Raw genomic sequence first — 19,583 nt, 5'->3', positions numbered from 1 at the left:
AAGGTAAGACAAACAAACGAACAAAAATTACAATGGTATGAGGAGACTAGGGCTAGTTGTCACACTTTTTGCTACAGTGAATATTCCTCGGCTAGAAATTCTTGGCTACAAAAAGCTGAGCATCATTTCAATAAAATCCTTTTTCTTTTTCTTTTTTTTTTTCATTAAAATATCATAACAGTTATAGCCCATTTTCTCCTAAAACATCCCAGTACATTTGAATTCAGACATTGAAAACATGTTATAAATGATCAAATTAAGCCACTGAATTTTTTTTAGCCATTAAATATTTGTAACACACTTTTGAACAAATCAAAGATTTGTTTTCTAGGCCTTAAATTATGCTTTTGACATTCCGTGATATTTCCAGGACCATGGAAAACCTGATTTCCCTGATATGATTTATTACAGTAACATATTTTGTAGGATTTTTGGTTATCAAAACTATTATACCTGTGAGGGTGGAGCTGCCAGGAGCTCCTAATCTAGATTGATTGATTTTTAATCTTAAATGTAATCTTAATTTTAATCTTCATTGCATGAATAGAACAACAGGTTACATCAGTAGTATTTTTGCATGAACTGCACTGCCAAACAGAGGAGCAGCGATAGCAAAGCAAGACTTTTGGTGGCACAGCCGCCCATGCAGGGTGCAGACGGGATGACACTGAGGTCAGGAATCAGCCCTGTGTTGCGTGATATGTTATTCTGGAAAAAAACACAAAGAACATAGTTAACAGCTTACAAAAACAAGAGATTGATGTATGTTGTGGAGGTGTGGATACTTACCAATGAATCAGCAATTATGACGAGCTGGTCGATTCTCTTCAGTGTTTGTTGGTATTGATTGATAGACGTGTCATTCCAGATTTTGTTGGACATCAAGTTGAGCCAGTTACTGCAATTATCAGATAAAAGCCATGGTCATTATTAGGGCTAAATGCATTCATGGGTGACCTTTAGATGATGCTTGTGTTTATAAGTGGATTACTTTGCATTTGGCGTTCCCATCTCAGATCTTAAAGTTGTTGTATTGGGAAAACTCATACAGCCGCTCAGATTCATCGCTGGATAGTAGAAGAGGAAGGCCAAACACATCTCATCTGAAGTCGAGAGCCCCCCCTGTGGGCAGCCAAAAAAAAAACATTTTAATGTATTTAATGCATAAAGAAAAGTTATTATATTTGTATAAAATACTAACCCATGTGAGTGTGCTGCGGTTTTCAGTGTTATAAGTGCACTCCACCAGCAATTTGTCACCCTGGAAGGCGAAAAAGACCTTTATTTGTCTGAATATTAATAATTATGTACTGATAAACAAACTTTTAAGTTAAGTTTTTAGCTTGGATAACATATCAGTGTGATGTATGGTATTGTGCAGTGCATATACCCTGTTTGATACAGTATTTATGCTTGAAATCACTGTAAACTAAACAGCACTGCAAGTTGTTCAATGATTCAAATCATTTCACACTTACCAACTTCACTGTCTTCGTTTTGCCCAAGTTCATCACGTCCTGGTATTCAAAATCGTAGTTTTCATCCACAGCTAAGAATAGTTTCTAAACTAAATAATATGTCAATCAATCAGTACTGCATTATTTATATAGTTTATTTATTACCTGGAGATAACTTGAAAAACACAAATAAACCATATAATTTTGCAATTGTTTGTTTATTGTCTTCACGTTTCATCAGTAAAAACGGTTCTGCTTTTTATTCAGCTACAGCTATAGCCGGATTTCCTGCAGGTCATAAGTTATTACTTCTATGAATCTGTTTTGGACTTTCTGCGCGAGACCGCCCTCTGGCGTCGAGTATGAATGAAGCATGCACTGCATGAGAGTGTTCAGCGCTCTTGATGTTCGGATCTCCTTATTTTGGATAGGAATAAAATGTCAGGTCGTGCATAAACTATTTATACTGTGGCTTTGAATTTAAATCTAGAAACCTCTACGTGAACACACCAGTCCGAATATAGTGCGGGGGATGAATTTTGTTAAAATTAAATATTTATTAAAGGAGACATATTATGCCACTTTTTACAATATGAAATACAAGTCTTTGGTGTCCCCAGAATGTGTCTGTGAAGTTTCAGCTCAAAATACTCCATAGATCATTTATTATATCATTTTGAAAATGCCTATTTTGAGTGGAAGCAGAAACACGCTGTTTTTCGGGCCTGTTTCTTCAAATGCAAATGAGCTGCTGCCCCGCCCCGTTTTCCAGAATAGAGCTGCGCCTTTACAGCACGGACCTGCTAAAAACATCTGTTTTGGTTCTGATTATCATGTTTATCACGCTGAAATCATGCGTTTTAAACCATATGAGTTTAAACTTCTGCTATATGGTTTTCTGAGTGCACTCGTACAGAAAGCGGCTGTCACAGCATGTGAGTACTAAACTGAGTTCTCATTCACACACAAGTTTACGTTAAAAACACACATGAGATACATAAAAAGTCGGTTATGTCTGTGAAGGTAAACATCTGGGAAATAAATCGCATGTTTATTTTAGATTTGTGTGGCAGCAGCAATATACAGTAAATAAATCATTAAATTCACTGCTCTGTTGTCTCCTCTGAGGCTGGGACTCTAATTAAGAAAAAATTCTTTAACTTTTAAACTTAAAAGGGTCTTTTCTGTTCAGTGATTCTTTTTCAAATCTGTGTCACGGCATTTGCTGCTGTATCAATACAGAAGCATCCGTTTCGATACACGTATCAGCAAGGAGCACAGCCCTATTAAAAGCCGTGTTCCATGTGCCCCTTTTATACTTTGAGCACCTGCCCCTTCAAAGGTCTCTGCACGACCCTGCTGAAGATGCAATCCCTAAATAGCGCGCAGTTGAGTAAGTCATTTACACTGGAACCGCTCCGACTGATTCAAGCTCAAACTCCATTCACTAGCAAAAACCAGATCCAAAGAGCCATTCAATTTCTAATTTCGACATCGCTTGTAATAACGGAGCTTTTCGGAAATCCGAATCAGTTAAACCATTGCGTCGCATCCCTGCTGAAAAAAACAATAGACACCATCACAAAATATGTAGTGGTTTTACTGGTTATAATGGGAATTGTATTGGTTTTAATGGAAACTGTAATGGACCCTGTGCGTCTCTGGTAAATTGCTCACCTTATATTGGTGGCTTGTTAAAACCAGTCAATCCTAATGGAATATGTCCCAAAACACACAAAAAAAACATGTTTTAATGGTTAAAGGTTGATGGTTTGTAATGGTATTTGTAGTGGAAACCATTAGAATTTTTGGTTCTATTGTTTTTTTCAGCAGGGATTGTTTCAAAGCGCTCCAATCGGATCGCGTATCGTGAATCATTTGATTCAAATCTAAACTTCGGAGCAGGTTCGCAAATCGTCTGGATGGGACAAAAATATGACCCATGTAAAAAATTAATGTACATTGAGGTTAGAGCGCGCACACACTGATTTCTGAACCCCCCTCAGTATTTAATTCTGGAACCGGGCCTGGATACAACTGTGTTTGAGCAGTTTTCATTATCAGTAGCTCATATAAGTGATCGCATGGAGTTTTATGTGGCAGTAGGCTATGCTTCAAAGTCGGAAAAAAGCAGGATATTTGTTAATTTCCTCCGTGAAAATCTCTGTACAGTTAGAGTAAACATTAATGCACACTTATGGGTTTCCTCCGTGCATCTGTTGATTTCATCTCGTGTGAATTATTAGGTTTTATTTAGTGTGAATCTCCGGTTTCAACAGCTCTGATAAGTAATAAACAAAGTGATGCAGCCGGCTAATGTATTTTAATAAAAACATAAAACATTAGCCGCTTTCACACACAGGCAGACTTTACTGTTAAATTACCGGTAAATTACCGTTAAAAGATCATGTGTGAACAGGACCTTTTCAAAAATACCGGTAAATTTGTTCTGGCAATTTACCAGTAAGGGAAGTTGTAACATTACCAGTAAATTACCGGTATGATGCTGTGTGTGAACGCAGAACTACATTACCGGTATGAGCACGTACGAGTTCAGAATGCAAAACAAGGTAAGACAAACAAACGAACAAAAATTACAATGGTATGAGGAGACTAGGGCTAGTTGTCACACTTTTTGCTACAGTGAATATTCCTCGGCTAGAAATTCTTGGCTACAAAAAGCTGAGCATCATTTCAATAAAATCCTTTTTCTTTTTCTTTTTTTTTTTCATTAAAATATCATAACAGTTATAGCCCATTTTCTCCTAAAACATCCCAGTACATTTGAATTCAGACATTGAAAACATGTTATAAATGATCAAATTAAGCCACTGAATTTTTTTTAGCCATTAAATATTTGTAACACACTTTTGAACATACAAAATATTTTTTTTCTAGGCCTTAAATTATGCTTTTGACATTCCGTGATATTTCCAGGACCATGGAAAACCTGATTTCCCTGATATGATTTATTACAGTAACATATTTTGTAGGATTTTTGGTTATCAAAACTATTATACCTGTGAGGGTGGAGCTGCCAGGAGCTCCTAATCTAGATTGATTGATTTTTAATCTTAAATGTAATCTTAATTTTAATCTTCATTGCATGAATAGAACAACAGGTTACATCAGTAGTATTTTTGCATGAACTGCACTGCCAAACAGAGGAGCAGCGATAGCAAAGCAAGACTTTTGGTGGCACAGCCGCCCATGCAGGGTGCAGACGGGATGACACTGAGGTCAGGAATCAGCCCTGTGTTGCGTGATATGTTATTCTGGAAAAAAACACAAAGAACATAGTTAACAGCTTACAAAAACAAGAGATTGATGTATGTTGTGGAGGTGTGGATACTTACCAATGAATCAGCAATTATGACGAGCTGGTCGATTCTCTTCAGTGTTTGTTGGTATTGATTGATAGACGTGTCATTCCAGATTTTGTTGGACATCAAGTTGAGCCAGTTACTGCAATTATCAGATAAAAGCCATGGTCATTATTAGGGCTAAATGCATTCATGGGTGACCTTTAGATGATGCTTGTGTTTATAAGTGGATTACTTTGCATTTGGCGTTCCCATCTCAGATCTTAAAGTTGTTGTATTGGGAAAACTCATACAGCCGCTCAGATTCATCGCTGGATAGTAGAAGAGGAAGGCCAAACACATCTCATCTGAAGTCGAGAGCCCCCCCTGTGGGCAGCCAAAAAAAAAACATTTTAATGTATTTAATGCATAAAGAAAAGTTATTATATTTGTATAAAATACTAACCCATGTGAGTGTGCTGCGGTTTTCAGTGTTATAAGTGCACTCCACCAGCAATTTGTCACCCTGGAAGGCGAAAAAGACCTTTATTTGTCTGAATATTAATAATTATGTACTGATAAACAAACTTTTAAGTTAAGTTTTTAGCTTGGATAACATATCAGTGTGATGTATGGTATTGTGCAGTGCATATACCCTGTTTGATACAGTATTTATGCTTGAAATCACTGTAAACTAAACAGCACTGCAAGTTGTTCAATGATTCAAATCATTTCACACTTACCAACTTCACTGTCTTCGTTTTGCCCAAGTTCATCACGTCCTGGTATTCAAAATCGTAGTTTTCATCCACAGCTAAGAAATCAATCTGTTTCCCCCCTCTGAAATAGACAACAGCCTGCACGTTTAAAGGAATAGTTCACCCAAAAATAATAATTTGCTGAAAATGTACTCCCTCTCAGACCATCCAAGATGAAGATGAGTTTGTTTCTTCATGGGAGCAGATTTGGAGAGATTTAGCATTACATCAGTTGCTCACCAATGGATGCTCTGCAGTGAATGGGTACCATCAGAATGAGAGTCCAAACAGCTGATAAAGACATCACAATAATCCACAAGTAATCCACACATCTCAATTGGCATCTTGTGAAGTGAAAAGCTGTGTTAGTAAGAAACAAATCCATCATTAATATGTCACATCTGGCCAAAATAAGAGTCCATGCTCCATAATTATTCCTCTAGTGAAAAAGTTTATCCCTGGTTGTCCTCTCACATCAAAATCCACTGACATATTTGTTTAGAATTGTTTTCACTTCTAAATGGTGCTTGATTTGTGTGTATTTCTCTCCTGGTTCAGATGAGTCGACTTCACTGGAGAAAGCAATATTATGCATAGAGGACTTGTATTTTAGCCAGAAGCAATGGATGGATTCGTGGATTTGTTTATTACAAACGCGCAGCTTTTCACTTCATAAGACATTATTTAATGGACTGGAGTCGTGTGGATTACTTGTGGATTATTGTAATGTTTTTATCAGCTCTTTGGACTCTCATTCTGACGGCACCCATTCACTGCAGAAGATTCATTGGTGAGCAAGTGACACATGGTGAGGGTGAACTATTCCTTGAAGTGTTAATTTTGTTGTTGGTAATTTGGCCAATTTGTTTGTCTTACCTTAAATTCATTGTATTGCACTCTTAAATCACATTAAAGGTACATCTGAGGTGTCTCATAAGCTCAGCATGAGCTTTGAGGTTTTTGTTGTCGCTGTGGTACAAGGAAACGGTTTGTTCTTTTCTGTATTGTTCTATTCATCTAATAGCAGTGTAAGTTATGTGCTATAGTTCAAGTCATATGATAGCTGTGTGAGGAACAGACTGAAATTTAAGTCAGTATTAACAGCTGATCTTTTCCGCCAAAGCACACAAGAGCCATATTTGCTTACATGACATATACGAGTCATATATGTTTTATATATTTACATACGAGTTATTTAAATTGTATTAATGTATACAGGTATACGGTTCATGCATTTCTTGAGAATCGAATCCATGGCCTTGGCATTGCTAGCACCATGCTCAACTGTTTGAGCTAAAGGAATATACGTATGTGTATATTGATATATGATGCTATTCTGTGTTGCCAGTTTTTTCTTTCATTGACTGTAAAGTGAGCTATGAAAATTATGAATCTTATCATTAATATTAATATTATATGGACTGCTTTTATGGTACTTTGTGTCATTAGTAAAATTAGAAAAACACTGGCACACTGCTAGCTGTTCCAATTTAATAATAATAATACTACTTCTAATAATAATTTATTATTATTAGGAAAAAACGGCATGAACTTTTTGCTTAAAATCTTTGGTTTTACACATAAGAAAGAAAAGCACAGGTTTGGAATGACAGGAGTGTGAATACTATCAATTTTATTTTTGGGTGAACACTTTTGGAGAGTCATCGGTCAAAAACATTTACCTGAAGTGACCGACTCGCACCTTCCGTCCAGCCAAGTGTGTGTGCAGCATCACAGAGAACACCTGAAGATCATGTGGCGTCTCCAGAACCTGTAGAGCACAGAACACAACAGATCATCCAGTCGTCTGCTGGATCTGATCGTGAGAGTGTGAGTAGATCAACATACACACAAACCTCTGGAATATAAGCAGTGTCACACATGCCGTACGTGAGGAAGGATTTGGCTTTGGGTGGGATGGCGTACCAAGGAGCTGTTACAAGCCCTGTCCCCAAAACAGCTGCATCGTGCTGACGGAGTTCAGATGTGTAATAGAATCGCAGACCTGAGTTATCAACTCGATCTGTGCAGGGAAGAAAGTATTGTTTTATCGCATCAAAAGACCTGAAATATGCATTACAGTGTGATATTTTACATTGTAACCCGCTGCTGACTGACCTGCACTTTTATTGAGGTTGTTGTAATGCACTTCAAGCCTGTAGAAAAAATCTTCAACATTTCCTCCAATTGGAAGTCCTGCCACTTCAGGGATTTCAAAAGCCTGAGAGAAAAGGACATGAAACCGAAATATTTTTTGATCACTCATAGAACCCACAAATCGTAAGTCATTTCAACCAAGATTTAAATTAATCATTTTAAACGTATACTAATAACCAAGAAATGAAATGTATGATTTCTGATGCACTAACCCCTCCACCAACTCCCCACACCGCAATGGTCTCCATACACAAGTTGGTTCTGAACGATGTGTAACACTCCGCCTCAAGCGGCTCCGTCACAGTCAGAGGGCAGCGGTACAGCAGCAGATGATGCACGAGGTCAAGGTTTGTGATCACCGGCTCAATCTGGACATAATGAATGTAAGTTGGGAATGAAGATGACAGATCATTGGATAGATCAGGATAGATAGTGTGTGTGAAGTTCATAGACTCACTTACGCGATAAATGTGCTGTTTACGATCAAATGTCGGGGCTCTCATGATCTTGCAGTGATAGTGGGTTTGTTTGGCTGGTACAGTGAACTGAAATGATTGTAAATGTAATCAACATGTAAAGTGAAAGTTCCCACATTAGGCATTTTAACTCAAAGAGCATCATGGGGGAATTACATTTACAAATGAATAGCAACAACTGATAGTGTCGTTGACATGTTTTTGCTGCATTCTATGTCGTTTTAGCACCAGTCCAATAAATTAGGACAGATGTTTTTGCAAATATTACTAATATAATCATTACTGTAACTCAAAGTAGAGTAGGCACTAGCAATGGCAAGGCCATGGATTCGATTCCAAGGGTTCAAATAAAATGTGCTAAATCTCACCTTAAAATGGAAATTTGATGTAGATGAGTTTGTTTCATCATCACACAGGTTTTGAGAAATTTAGCATTACCAATGGATCGTCTGCAGTGAATGGGAGCCGTCAGAAACCGCCGATAAAAACATCACAGTAATCCACACGACTCCAGTCCGTCAATGAACGTCCTCTGAAGCGAAAGTCTGAGTGTTTGCAAGAAACAAATTCACCAATGTTTTTATCAGCTGTTGGGACTCTCATTCTGACGGCACCCATTCACTGCAGAGCATCCAATGATGAGCAAGTGATGTAGTGCTAAATTTCTCCAAATCTGTTCCGATGAAGAAACAATCTCTTGGATGGCCTGAGGATGAGTAAAATTGAATCACATTTTCATTTTTGGGTGAACTATTCCATTAATTCACTCTTACAGGTGTAGTCTAAATTTTTTACCATATTTTTTTTCTTAATAACTGAAACACCTTATCCTAACCTGATACAGCGCAACAAGTACATTTTCTGTTCTCGCTGAAAACTAAAATTCTGCTAACACAGTCACAGTCAGAGGGAACGTATTTGTGCACAAATGTTATTTGTGCTGTATTATGCATTAATACATAATGCACAACATGTTTAATAGCTGGATTTGTATCTCCAAAATTAACATTAATGCAAAATGTTAACAGCTTGGTAGGACAAATATGAACTTTAACATGTAAGACTGCGCGTCTCTTTATTCGTCACACCAAGTTAGAATGTATTATTAAAAGCTTAAATAATAAATTGGCTATTCTCTGTTTAATGAAATTGACTAAAGTAAATAAGGCCAAACAAAAAATTAAAATCCTTCTTACATTGACCATAGTCATGTCGAAATACTGGCTGTTTGGAGGGTTGACCCGAGGCATGTACTTCAACAGGTTCAGCTCCTTCGTGCCCCTTCGGGTGCTGTGGTACGTGATGTCATCATTCTGTCCATACGCATAGATCAGCTTCATGGGGAGATTCTGATCATGCAATAAAACAAAAGCCAATCATTTATAAGCATTCAAAAACACCTGATCTGCAGATACCAGCTGGAAAATCTGAACCGAAAAATGAGAAACTCTTTAGCTATTAGTTCTGATCTAGACTTTCAGGGTTTCTGAGTCCATTCTGTTTAAGGGGTTTCAAGTACAACTGAGGTCAGTACAGACGTCCTGGTCCCAGTGTGTCTAACATTGTGTGGATTCCCAGTATGAGAGTAAAAGCTACCTGAAAGGGTTTTATCAATGCCATAGTTCCTCTTCTCAACATTGTTTTCTGGCTCAAACTACTAAGTGCTACACAATAAAAGGGGAGAGTGAAACTGATGGTGTTGGAACTACTTTTCTTTGTAGCTGCGTCACAATTTCTAGATTGCACACATTCCTTGGGTGTAATTCTGCGGAAAACTGGATATCAAATTCAGTAAGCAGGTGTTCTGTTTATCTTCAGACCAGTTCCAGGAACAAACGGTACATTTATTCAACCTGTTCACTGTAGGTGTCAAGTAGGAAGTGTTACGACATTATTTGTTGTGGGTCATGGAATAACATATTTGTTCAACAACCCAAACCTTAATCTTATCGATCTATAAAAATGGTCAATAGGTTGATATTATTGTTAAAGTCTCTAATCCTAACCGTTCTCCAATCCTCACAATTTTTTGTTTATGGGGTCTTTGAAAAAAAATCTTTTACCCCAAAAATGACTGACCGCAACCTTTTTAACGGTAGTGTGGGAATGTTGTTCTAGGACTCACAGTGATGGGCAAGTCATTTTCATCACAAGCCTCGATGGATCTCTGAAACTTCATGACTGTTTTCCCATCAGACTCGGTCAGAGACAGGAGTTTGTAGTTCTGTTGCTGGTCAACCACAGGCATTGAGTTTCCCACAGCATGACGGTCCTGAACAACATTAATGATAAATTGTGTATATTTTTATTCATACCAACATATGCTTGTGTGATATGTTCTACATCATTTGTTTACACATAACTGGAAATTACTGGTTAAAAAGTCCAGAACACACACACACTCATCAAGAATGTTTTACAGTATTTCATGCAGTATCCGGATAATAATTTTAATGTCTAGTATATTACAAAATAGCTTGAAGCTCCTTCACAGATTGAAATAAAATATCAACTTCTAAACGATCTTACAATGCAACCAAATTATGTCAATTTTTCGAAATGTAGATTTATACATAATCTGAAAGCTGAATAAATAAGCTTTCCATTGATGTGTAGTTCTGTTGCTGGTCAACCACAGGCATTGAGTTTCCCACAGCATGACGGTCCTGAACAACATTAATGATAAATTGTGTATATTTTTATTCATACCAACATATGCTTGTGTGATATGTTCTACATCATTTGTTTACACATAACTGGAAATTACTGGTTAAAAAGTCCAGAACACACACACACTCATCAAGAATGTTTTACAGTATTTCATGCAGTATCCGGATAATAATTTTAATGTCTAGTATATTACAAAATAGCTTGAAGCACCTTCACAGATTGAAATAAAATATCAACTTCTAAACGATCTTACAGTGCAACCCAATTATAAGTCAATTTTTCGAAATGTAGATTTATACATCATCTGAAAGCTGAATAAATAAGCTTTCCATTGATGTATGGTTTGTTAGGATATGACAATATTAGGCCGAGATACAACTTTGAAAATCTGGAATCTGAGGATGCAAAAAAATCAAAATATTGAGAAAATCGCCTTTAAAGTTGTCCAAGTGAAGTTCTTAGCAATGCATATTACTAATCAAAAATGAAGTTTTTATATATTTACGTTAGGAAATTATCAAACAAAATATCTTCAAGGAACATGATCTTTACTTAATATCCTAATGATTTTTGGCATAAAAGAAAAATCTATAATTTTGACCCATTTTTGGCTATTGCTACAAATATACCACAGCGACTTAAGACTGGTTTTGTGCTCCAGGGTCACATATATGAATAAGAATAAAGAGCACAGAACAAAATATCAAAAGAATATAAAATTAGTTATAATTCCACTGTGTTTTTATATTGTAGAAGACAAGTCAAGCAAGGAAAGTAAAGTGTAAAGTCCATTTCCATCTAAAAGATTTGTTAAATTAAAAGAAGTAGTTACATATTATAACTTGCTCAATTTTCTGTCCCTGTGATCCAGGAGTTTTGCTCTGTTAAAATGATTGGCATTTAATCAGACAATGAAAGAAAAATAGGTTACATCAATAGCATTTTGCATTAATGTTTCATAAGGATGCCCACTGCACTGCCAAACAGAGGAGCAGCGATAGCAAAGCAAGACTTTTTGTGGCACAGCCGCTCATGCAGGGTGCAGACGGGATGACACTGAGGTCAGGAAGTGTCCCTTTATTGTGTGATCCGTTGTTCTGGAAATACACATGCAAAAGAGCATCAGGTAAACACAGCTGTAGTCCGAGCAGAAGCAGTTACGTTTGAAAGCTTCATATTGTGGAAGAGTGGACACTTACATTTGAGTTTGTGACCACGACGAGCTGGTCGATTCTCTTCAGTGTTTGTTGGTATTGATTGATAGACGTGTCATTCCAAGTCTTCGTGAACATCATATAGAGCCAGGTACTGCAAAATTATCAATTAAATGGCACATTACCATTATGGCAAATTCTAAGAGCTAAATATATTAAAAATCAGGGTTTTCAGTTAGATTACACTAGATCTGTTGCTCCCATTGCAGATCCTAAAGATGTTACATCAGGGAAGCTCACACAGCTGCTCAGATTCATCGCTGGATAGTAGAAGAGGAAGGCCAAACACATCTCATCTGAAGTTGAGAACCCCCCCTGTGCGCAGATAAAGGGAGACACATCCATAATCTTTCCTCTATATTTTAACGATTAGATAAATCGAGCGCTGTAGGAATGATGTATTCCAGTTCCAGTTTGAAAGTCAGTTTTGAATGGGTTTTTGGTTCAATGCCTGAAATAAGGTCTGTGCTGAAGTTATTTTCACGTTTTATTCTACGACATAAAATACATCCGTAATACACCCGTACAGTTTTTTTAAGCTTTTACTTGTCTTGAAGAAGGCAGTTGCTAGGAAGTGGACTACAGAGGTTTTTGGGGACCTTAAACATCATCATGGTGAACAGGTAAACTCATCTACTCGCTAGTCCTTTTTTCAGCCTCATTGTGTTTATAATCACACTCTTAGGGGAAAATATGGACTAAAAGAGTTGACTGAAGCTTAAAGGTGTAACAGGTGATTGTCTTCAGAAACATTTTTTGTTATGCTGGTTGAAAGTTTCATCACATCCCGATAGCAATCATTAAGTTAAGTGGTCTAAATGTATTTATCTGTATTTGTATATTCTGTGGAAGGCGTAGGACCAAGAAATGTTCGTCCAATCAAAATGCTCGGTCCGAGCGTTTTAATTGGCTTTCCTAACTGCCTGTCAACATATGTATTTGTATACCTCTGCGCACCCTGTTCGCGCAGACAGGATACGCCATCAGCGCGTTCACGCACGCTGTGCAGACAGAGCGAGAATGACAGACAAACATCAACAACCCGATCTTCCTTCATGGGATTGTAGTACTTTTACTAACTGTACTATAAAGTTTTCTCTCCGGGTGAATGACACATGATGTAGCCCAGCGGTTCTCAAATCCAGTCCTCGCTTAAGGGAAGCAGGGGAAATCTGTTGAAGTTTACTTCACTTCGGAATATTAATTCACGGATTTGTGCTGCGCAGTGTCTTCACACACAGACGAAACTTACTAGAGAAGTGTGACATAATATACCTCTGTAAATAAATACTTAAATTCACGTCTCACACACTTTAATGGAACATATACGCTCGCTTCGAACTGGAATCATGGCGGAATATCCGGTGATGTACACTTCGCAGGGCACTCACGGTCGAATAGAACAACCGTCGCACGTGATAAGAGATACATATGAAATCTGCAGAGCAGGAGGACGCGAGGATTGGAATTGGGAACTGTTGATGTAGCCTATTGTAATGTTGTCTCTGGTGTTCTGATCTGTGAGCGTAAATGCATTCAGAGGGTGTGGCTTTGGATGGCGATTGCAGGGAGGGTGGGAAGTTCGCTTTCAGTGCTATCAGGCTAAAGTTAGCATTTTCCGTGATCTCCTACTACACCTTTAATGGCGGTGATGTACAAGTCATGCAAACGTGGTGTAGTACGTTTGCATTTAGGCTTAAAAATGCATGAACTTTCATTTGTGAAGATTATCATAAGGAACAAAAAGTGTAAGAATCGAAACTTTTGCCGGCCACAGAGCTTATTTTCTGCAATAACCAAAAAGTCAATGGAAAAATCCTATTGGGAATTTGTCAAGGGAACCAGGGTGATGTGTACTTTTTGTTTGGCCCACAAATGTCATCAGTGCAGCACTCTATGCATTGTTTTCTGTATTTTTACTGGGTAGCCAACAGGACAATACAGGAGAAGTGCAGGGAACAGGACCAGGAAGATTCATTCACATCAAGAACATATGAAAACATACTTGCACCCAACACTCTGACCACATTTAATATAATGAAGAGCAGTCAAATTTGAAGATACATGCCATTAAACAAAAGACAATATGAGTCTCTGTGTAACTGTACCAACCCATGTGAGTGTGCTGCGGTTTTCAGTATTATAGGTGCACTCCACCAGCAATTTGTCACCCTGAAAGACCAAAAAGTTTCTTTATTTCACTTATTGCCAATAATTAAATACTAAAATATATATAGACTAATATATAAATGTGCCATTTGGCATTGTCCTGTACATATATTTGATATTTATGCTTGAAAACCCTGTAAGCTTAACAGCATCGTAACCTTTTCAAACCTTTTAGCACTTACCAACTTCACTGGCTTAGTTTTACCCAAGTTTGTCACTTCCTGATATTCAAAATCATAGTTTTCATCCGCAGCTAGAAGATCGATCTGTTTTCCCCCTCTGAAGAGGATAAGAATTTACAAATAATAATAATAATAATAATTCTTTGCAGTAACTAAAGGTTATGAACCACAGAAGAAAGAAATGCACACAGGTTTACCTGGAGTGACCGACTCGCACCTTCCGTCCAGCCAAGTGTGTGTGCAGCATCACAGAGAACACCTGAAGATCATGTGGCGTCTCCAGAACCTGTAGAGCACAGAACACAACAGATCATCCAGTCGTCTGCTGGATCTGATCGTGAGAGTGTGAGTAGATCAACATACACACAAACCTCTGGAATATAAGCAGTGTCACACATGCCGTACGTGAGGAAGGATTTGGCTTTGGGTGGGATGGCGTACCAAGGAGCTATAACAAGCCCTGTCCCCAAAACAGCTGCATCATGCTGACGGAGTTCAGATGTGTAATAGAATCGCAGACCTGAGTTATCAACTCGATCTGTGCAGGGAAGAAAGTATTGTTTTATCACATCAAAAGACCTGAAATATGCATTACAGTGTGATATTTTACATTGTAACCCGCTGCTGACTGACCTGCACTTTTATTGAGGTTGTTGTAATGCACTTCAAGCCTGTAGAAAAAATCACCAACATTTCCTCCAATTGGAAGTCCTGCCACTTCAGGGAATTCAAAAGCCTTGAAAAATGTAATTTAATTGAAAAGCTAATCAGTAATTTTACCTCATTAAGAAAGTTTTACATATAAATAGGCAAACTTTTTCAAAATTTCAATAGGCCTAATAAAGTATCATTGCTAAAAAAAAAGCTGAAAATGAATTATCCTCGTGAGGAGGATCTTTTCAGTGAATCAGTTTAGAAAACGTCTCTGAATGATTCACTTAAGAATCAAACTGATCCGATTCTTGATTTTAACGATATGGTTAACCATTTCTTGAAGTAATTAATGGCTTAAATTTGGTTGTTTCTCACATGAAAAATGCTTTAAACCCCAGGCACAGGAGATACTAACCCCTCCACCAACTCCCCACACAGCCACGGTCTCCATACACTCTCTATCCACCCCAGTGTAACACTCCGCCTCAAGCGGCTCCGTCACAGTCAGAGGGCAGCGGTACAGCAGCAGATGATGCACAAGGTCAAGATTTGTGATCACCGGCTCAATCTGGACATAATGAATGTAAGTCGAATATTATAATGACTGACAGATTGTTATGTGGTGTGAAGTTCATAGACTCACTTACGCGATAAATGTGCTGTTTGCGATCAAATGTCGGGGCTCTCATGATCTTGCAGTGATAGTGGGTTTGTTTGGCTGGTACAGTGAACTGAAATTATTGTAAATGTAATCAACATGTAAAGTGAAAGTATACACTCACTAGAACTTTGAAGAGATTATCTTTGCCTTCACTACTATTCAAAAATAGGCTGGTATCAGTAAGAATTTTTTTCAACAACTTTTCTTCAACAAGGAAACATTAAATTGACCAAAGGCTACAGTAAAGACATATGAAATGTTGCAAAAGATTTTTATTTCAAATAAATGATGTTCTCTTGAAATTGCTGTTCTGAAAAAAAAGTGTCACTGTTTTCAATTGATAGTAAGAAATGTTTCTTCAGCAGCAAATCATCATATTAGAATGATTTCTGAAGGATCATGTGTCTCTGAAGACTGGTATAATGGCTGCTGAAATTCAGCTTTGCCATCACAGGAATATATTACATTTTCAATTATATTCAAATAAAAATATTTTATTTAATTTTTTCAAATAGAAATAATAATTATTTTAAATTGTAATAATATTCCACAACATTGCTGTTGTATTTAAAAAAAAATGTTTTTTTTTAATCAAATAAATGCGGCCTTGGTAAGCATAAGAGAAAAAAAATTGTTTAAGAAACATAAAAAAGGAACCCCAAACCTTTGTGCAGTAGTCTATATTCAAAACATACATTGCAACATATGCGCAAATAAATATTATGTAATAAATTCTTAATAATCTGATTTTTTGGCATCATTTTTTGCATATTAAATAGCAGGAAATGTCAGGAACAGAAAATTGGTTTTACAGACAGAACAGCAAATCAACAAAGTTAAAATCTTTCTTACATTGACCATAGTTATGTCAAAAAAGTTGCTGTTTGGAGGGTTGACCCGAGGCATGTGCTGATAAAAAAACAACAACATTTGACTCCTTATGCATGCATAACTCATAATAACGACGTGATTTGCAGCTGTCGCTTTTTTCGTAATGTCATTAGGCTATAGCATTGTATTTTAAAAACGGAGAGCTTCCTTGTGCTAAGTAGGCCTGCCCTCTACTAAAGATTTTTCTAGTCGACTAGTAGCACGTTATATTAAATTGATTAATATAATATATTTATCATACTTCAATATCAAAGCACCGGCAAAGTGATTATGACAATATTGATGGTTTTCACGCTTAAGTAAAGTAAAACACCGCTTCTTAAACCAGAGAAGGTGAACATGTTGGTATTCTTGTGGGGAGAAAGAAAAAAACATGCAAGCACTGTCACCGGCAGCAAGTTTAGTTTTACTTTTCTTTTTGTTTTGTTTTCATTTTGAAAAGCTTCTCTTTGCTGTTTACCTCACCTTATGCTATGGAGGCTCTCTCTTTTTTCTTTCTTTTTTTGATTCCTCAGTGTTTGCTAAACCTTCTGTAATTTATTAGTCATTATATATGCCATGCCTCATCTTATTCGTTTTTGTTAATAACGTTTCGTAAGCTAGTTTGTCATTGAATCCTACTGTTTTAATGTTGTTGTGCATTTTAATTAAAAATAATGAATCATAGTATGTTCAATGGGAGGAAAAGTTGTTTTTTACAGACATAACACATTTTAGAACTGTAACCGGAATACCATGATACCGTGAAACTGTGATATTTTTGCTTAAGGTCAAAATACGATCAAAATCTCATACTGGCCCATGCCTATATGCCATAGTTCCACCATCATTGTTTTCTGGATAAAACGGCATCTTACAAACAATGAAAGGGGAGGATTATATTGCTGGTGTTGAACTACTTTCCCTTTGTATTGAATATAAAAGACAATGGTTAAGCAGGCTCACAGTGATGGGCAAGTCATTTTCATCACAGGATCCGATTAACCTCTGAAACTTCATGACTGTTTTCCCATCAGACTCGATCAGAGACAGGAGTTTGTAGTTCTGTTGCTGGTCAACCACAGGCATTGAATTTCCCCCAGCATGACGGTCCTGAACATTGAAAAGAAAGAGAAATGAAGCATGTATGAATGCATAGCAACAGGTGTTTTTATGATGTTGTAGTTCTAGTTGTAGTTTCCAAACCAGTTAAACTGGGCTATCAGTTTAACACTTTGACTCTCAACCTCTTACAGTAATATCAGGTTAATGTTACCAACATTTGCATATTTTAGAACATCTATAGTTTAAAAAACAGATATTAATAAATACAGTTTATATGTCTGGTAAAAAAGTAGATTTTGTTACACAAAGTTACTGTAATGTAACATAATTATGAACCCAGAATAAAATCTAAATATAAAAACTATAAATTATATTTAAAATAAAATTTGATTTATAGAGCATGTAACTCCACTGTAAGTGACATACTGACATTATCAGCCACAGTCTTGATGGTGTGAAAGATTAAGAAACCCAAATATAACTTAAATAATTTATATTATAGATAATTGAACTAAAATGTGAACTATAAAATACATTAAATACATGATGAATTAAAACGAACAGTATACAGAACAAAATATCAAAAGAATATAACAGTATTTGTAACCACTTGAAGTGACTTATTGACATTTATCAGTCTGTCTTGATGATGTGAAAAACTAAGAAACCCAAATATACAAAAAATATAACTAACAAAATTTGAAATATTAATAATGATCAAGAACATAAAGAACAAAATATCAAAAGAATATAAAATTCGTTATAATTCCACTGTAAGTGACTTTGACTGTTATCAGACACAGTCTGACTTTACCGTGAAGTATCTGCCTTCAGGTCCGACTCCTCCAATGACGATATCAGCTCCAGTCATTCCTCCTTTGGGGCTGAAGCCAAAACCGACCCAGCCGCTGGTGTTGACAGTGAGCTCGAACAAGATGGTGCCCTGGATCTCATCAAATCCCCACTTCAGCCGCACCTTGAGCTCGGGGTCCAGGTGTTCAGAGAAAGGCAGAAGAGGGTCTTCCTGAGCCCAGGACCACTGGACTGAAAGCAAGAGCAGGACAAGAGATAATGTGCCCATGTTTCCTTTACAAAATCTGACAAACTGTGTCTTTGTAAGATGTTTGAGAAGGCAGTGGACGTGAAACTGCTCTGTAGTCACTTTAACATTCCTATTTGTAAGCTGTCTGTAACAACCCCCACCACCCCCACCCCCTCACCTGAGTCTCAGTTCTCCTCCTATCACTCCTCTCTGGTGAATCAGGTTCCACATCACCTGATGTTACAGTATTATTTTAAAACACAACATAATTATTATTAGAAATGAATGTTGAAATGAACAATAAGGCACAGGAAGTGTTCAAATCTTAATGTTTACAGTGGAACTAATGCCTCTATTTAAGGATTGTGTGTTTCTGTGTATGACAGTCAAAATATACCTTTTTTAAATTTGACGGACCAACAAAATTTATGTGAACAAATCAAATATATTGTTACAATATATTTGCAAAATGCTGCTTGCAAATAATAATAATTTAATCAGAATAGTAGCTAGAACAGTTTTCGCCACCTACTGGCTTAACAATGTAAACTAAAGATAAATGTTTTAGTGAACGGAAAGTCTTTAGAATCCTCTTTTTTTCACATTCCTCCAATGCGTTTACATGCATCTGTTTTTAGTTCCTTGGTTCTGATTATAAAGGGCATTTCCTTCATTAGGGCAATAGGGCAATGCACCACCAAAGTATGAAAGGGAGGGGAGGGGGGTTGGGGGGTGGGGTTTCTATCACATTCAACCACAGTGTTATGCAGCCAGTACCACCGCTCCCTATACGCAGACTATTGACTCCCAGGGGGGGCAGTGGGCACCATCCCATTTGCTCAAAAAAACTTTCGTTCTATATTAAAGGGATCATATGATGCGATTTCAAATTTTCCTTTCTCTTTG

The 19,583-nt window shown here is 37.1% G+C and overlaps 2 protein-coding genes across 2 annotated transcripts in view; both read right to left on the bottom strand.

Moving 5' to 3' along the window:
* Positions 1-561: 561 nt before the first annotated feature.
* LOC107549672 (DBH-like monooxygenase protein 2 homolog) lies at positions 562-1,511 on the bottom strand. The gene is made up of 5 exons (XM_016230846.1): positions 1,479-1,511; positions 1,202-1,261; positions 992-1,122; positions 790-898; positions 562-708 (listed from the first exon to the last, which is right to left on the bottom strand). Exons 1-5 carry the CDS (start codon positions 1,509-1,511, stop codon positions 562-564), a joined length of 480 nt encoding a protein of 159 aa, XP_016086332.1.
* Positions 1,512-4,585: 3,074 nt separating this feature from the next.
* Positions 4,586-19,583, bottom strand: part of LOC107549671 (DBH-like monooxygenase protein 2 homolog) — a 27,533-nt gene continuing 12,535 nt past the window's right edge. Inside the window, exons 2-14 of the mRNA XM_016230845.1 lie at positions 18,450-18,787; positions 10,276-10,422; positions 9,347-9,499; positions 8,136-8,219; positions 7,887-8,042; positions 7,636-7,738; positions 7,374-7,540; positions 7,200-7,288; positions 5,503-5,599; positions 5,226-5,285; positions 5,016-5,146; positions 4,814-4,922; positions 4,586-4,732 (exon numbers count right to left, since the gene is read on the bottom strand). Coding sequence (XP_016086331.1) covers positions 4,586-4,732; positions 4,814-4,922; positions 5,016-5,146; positions 5,226-5,285; positions 5,503-5,599; positions 7,200-7,288; positions 7,374-7,540; positions 7,636-7,738; positions 7,887-8,042; positions 8,136-8,219; positions 9,347-9,499; positions 10,276-10,422; positions 18,450-18,787 — 1,781 coding nt within the window. The remainder of the gene's footprint in view (positions 4,733-4,813; positions 4,923-5,015; positions 5,147-5,225; positions 5,286-5,502; positions 5,600-7,199; positions 7,289-7,373; positions 7,541-7,635; positions 7,739-7,886; positions 8,043-8,135; positions 8,220-9,346; positions 9,500-10,275; positions 10,423-18,449; positions 18,788-19,583) is intronic.

The sequence above is a fragment of the Sinocyclocheilus grahami genome, unplaced genomic scaffold (assembly GCF_001515645.1).
Source record: "Sinocyclocheilus grahami isolate Dianchi unplaced genomic scaffold, SAMN03320097.WGS_v1.1 scaffold378.1, whole genome shotgun sequence".
NCBI classification, from domain to species: Eukaryota; Metazoa; Chordata; class Actinopteri; order Cypriniformes; family Cyprinidae; genus Sinocyclocheilus; species Sinocyclocheilus grahami.
Note: the sequence above shows the minus strand (reverse complement) of the source record. Positions and strands in the feature narration are given on the sequence as shown.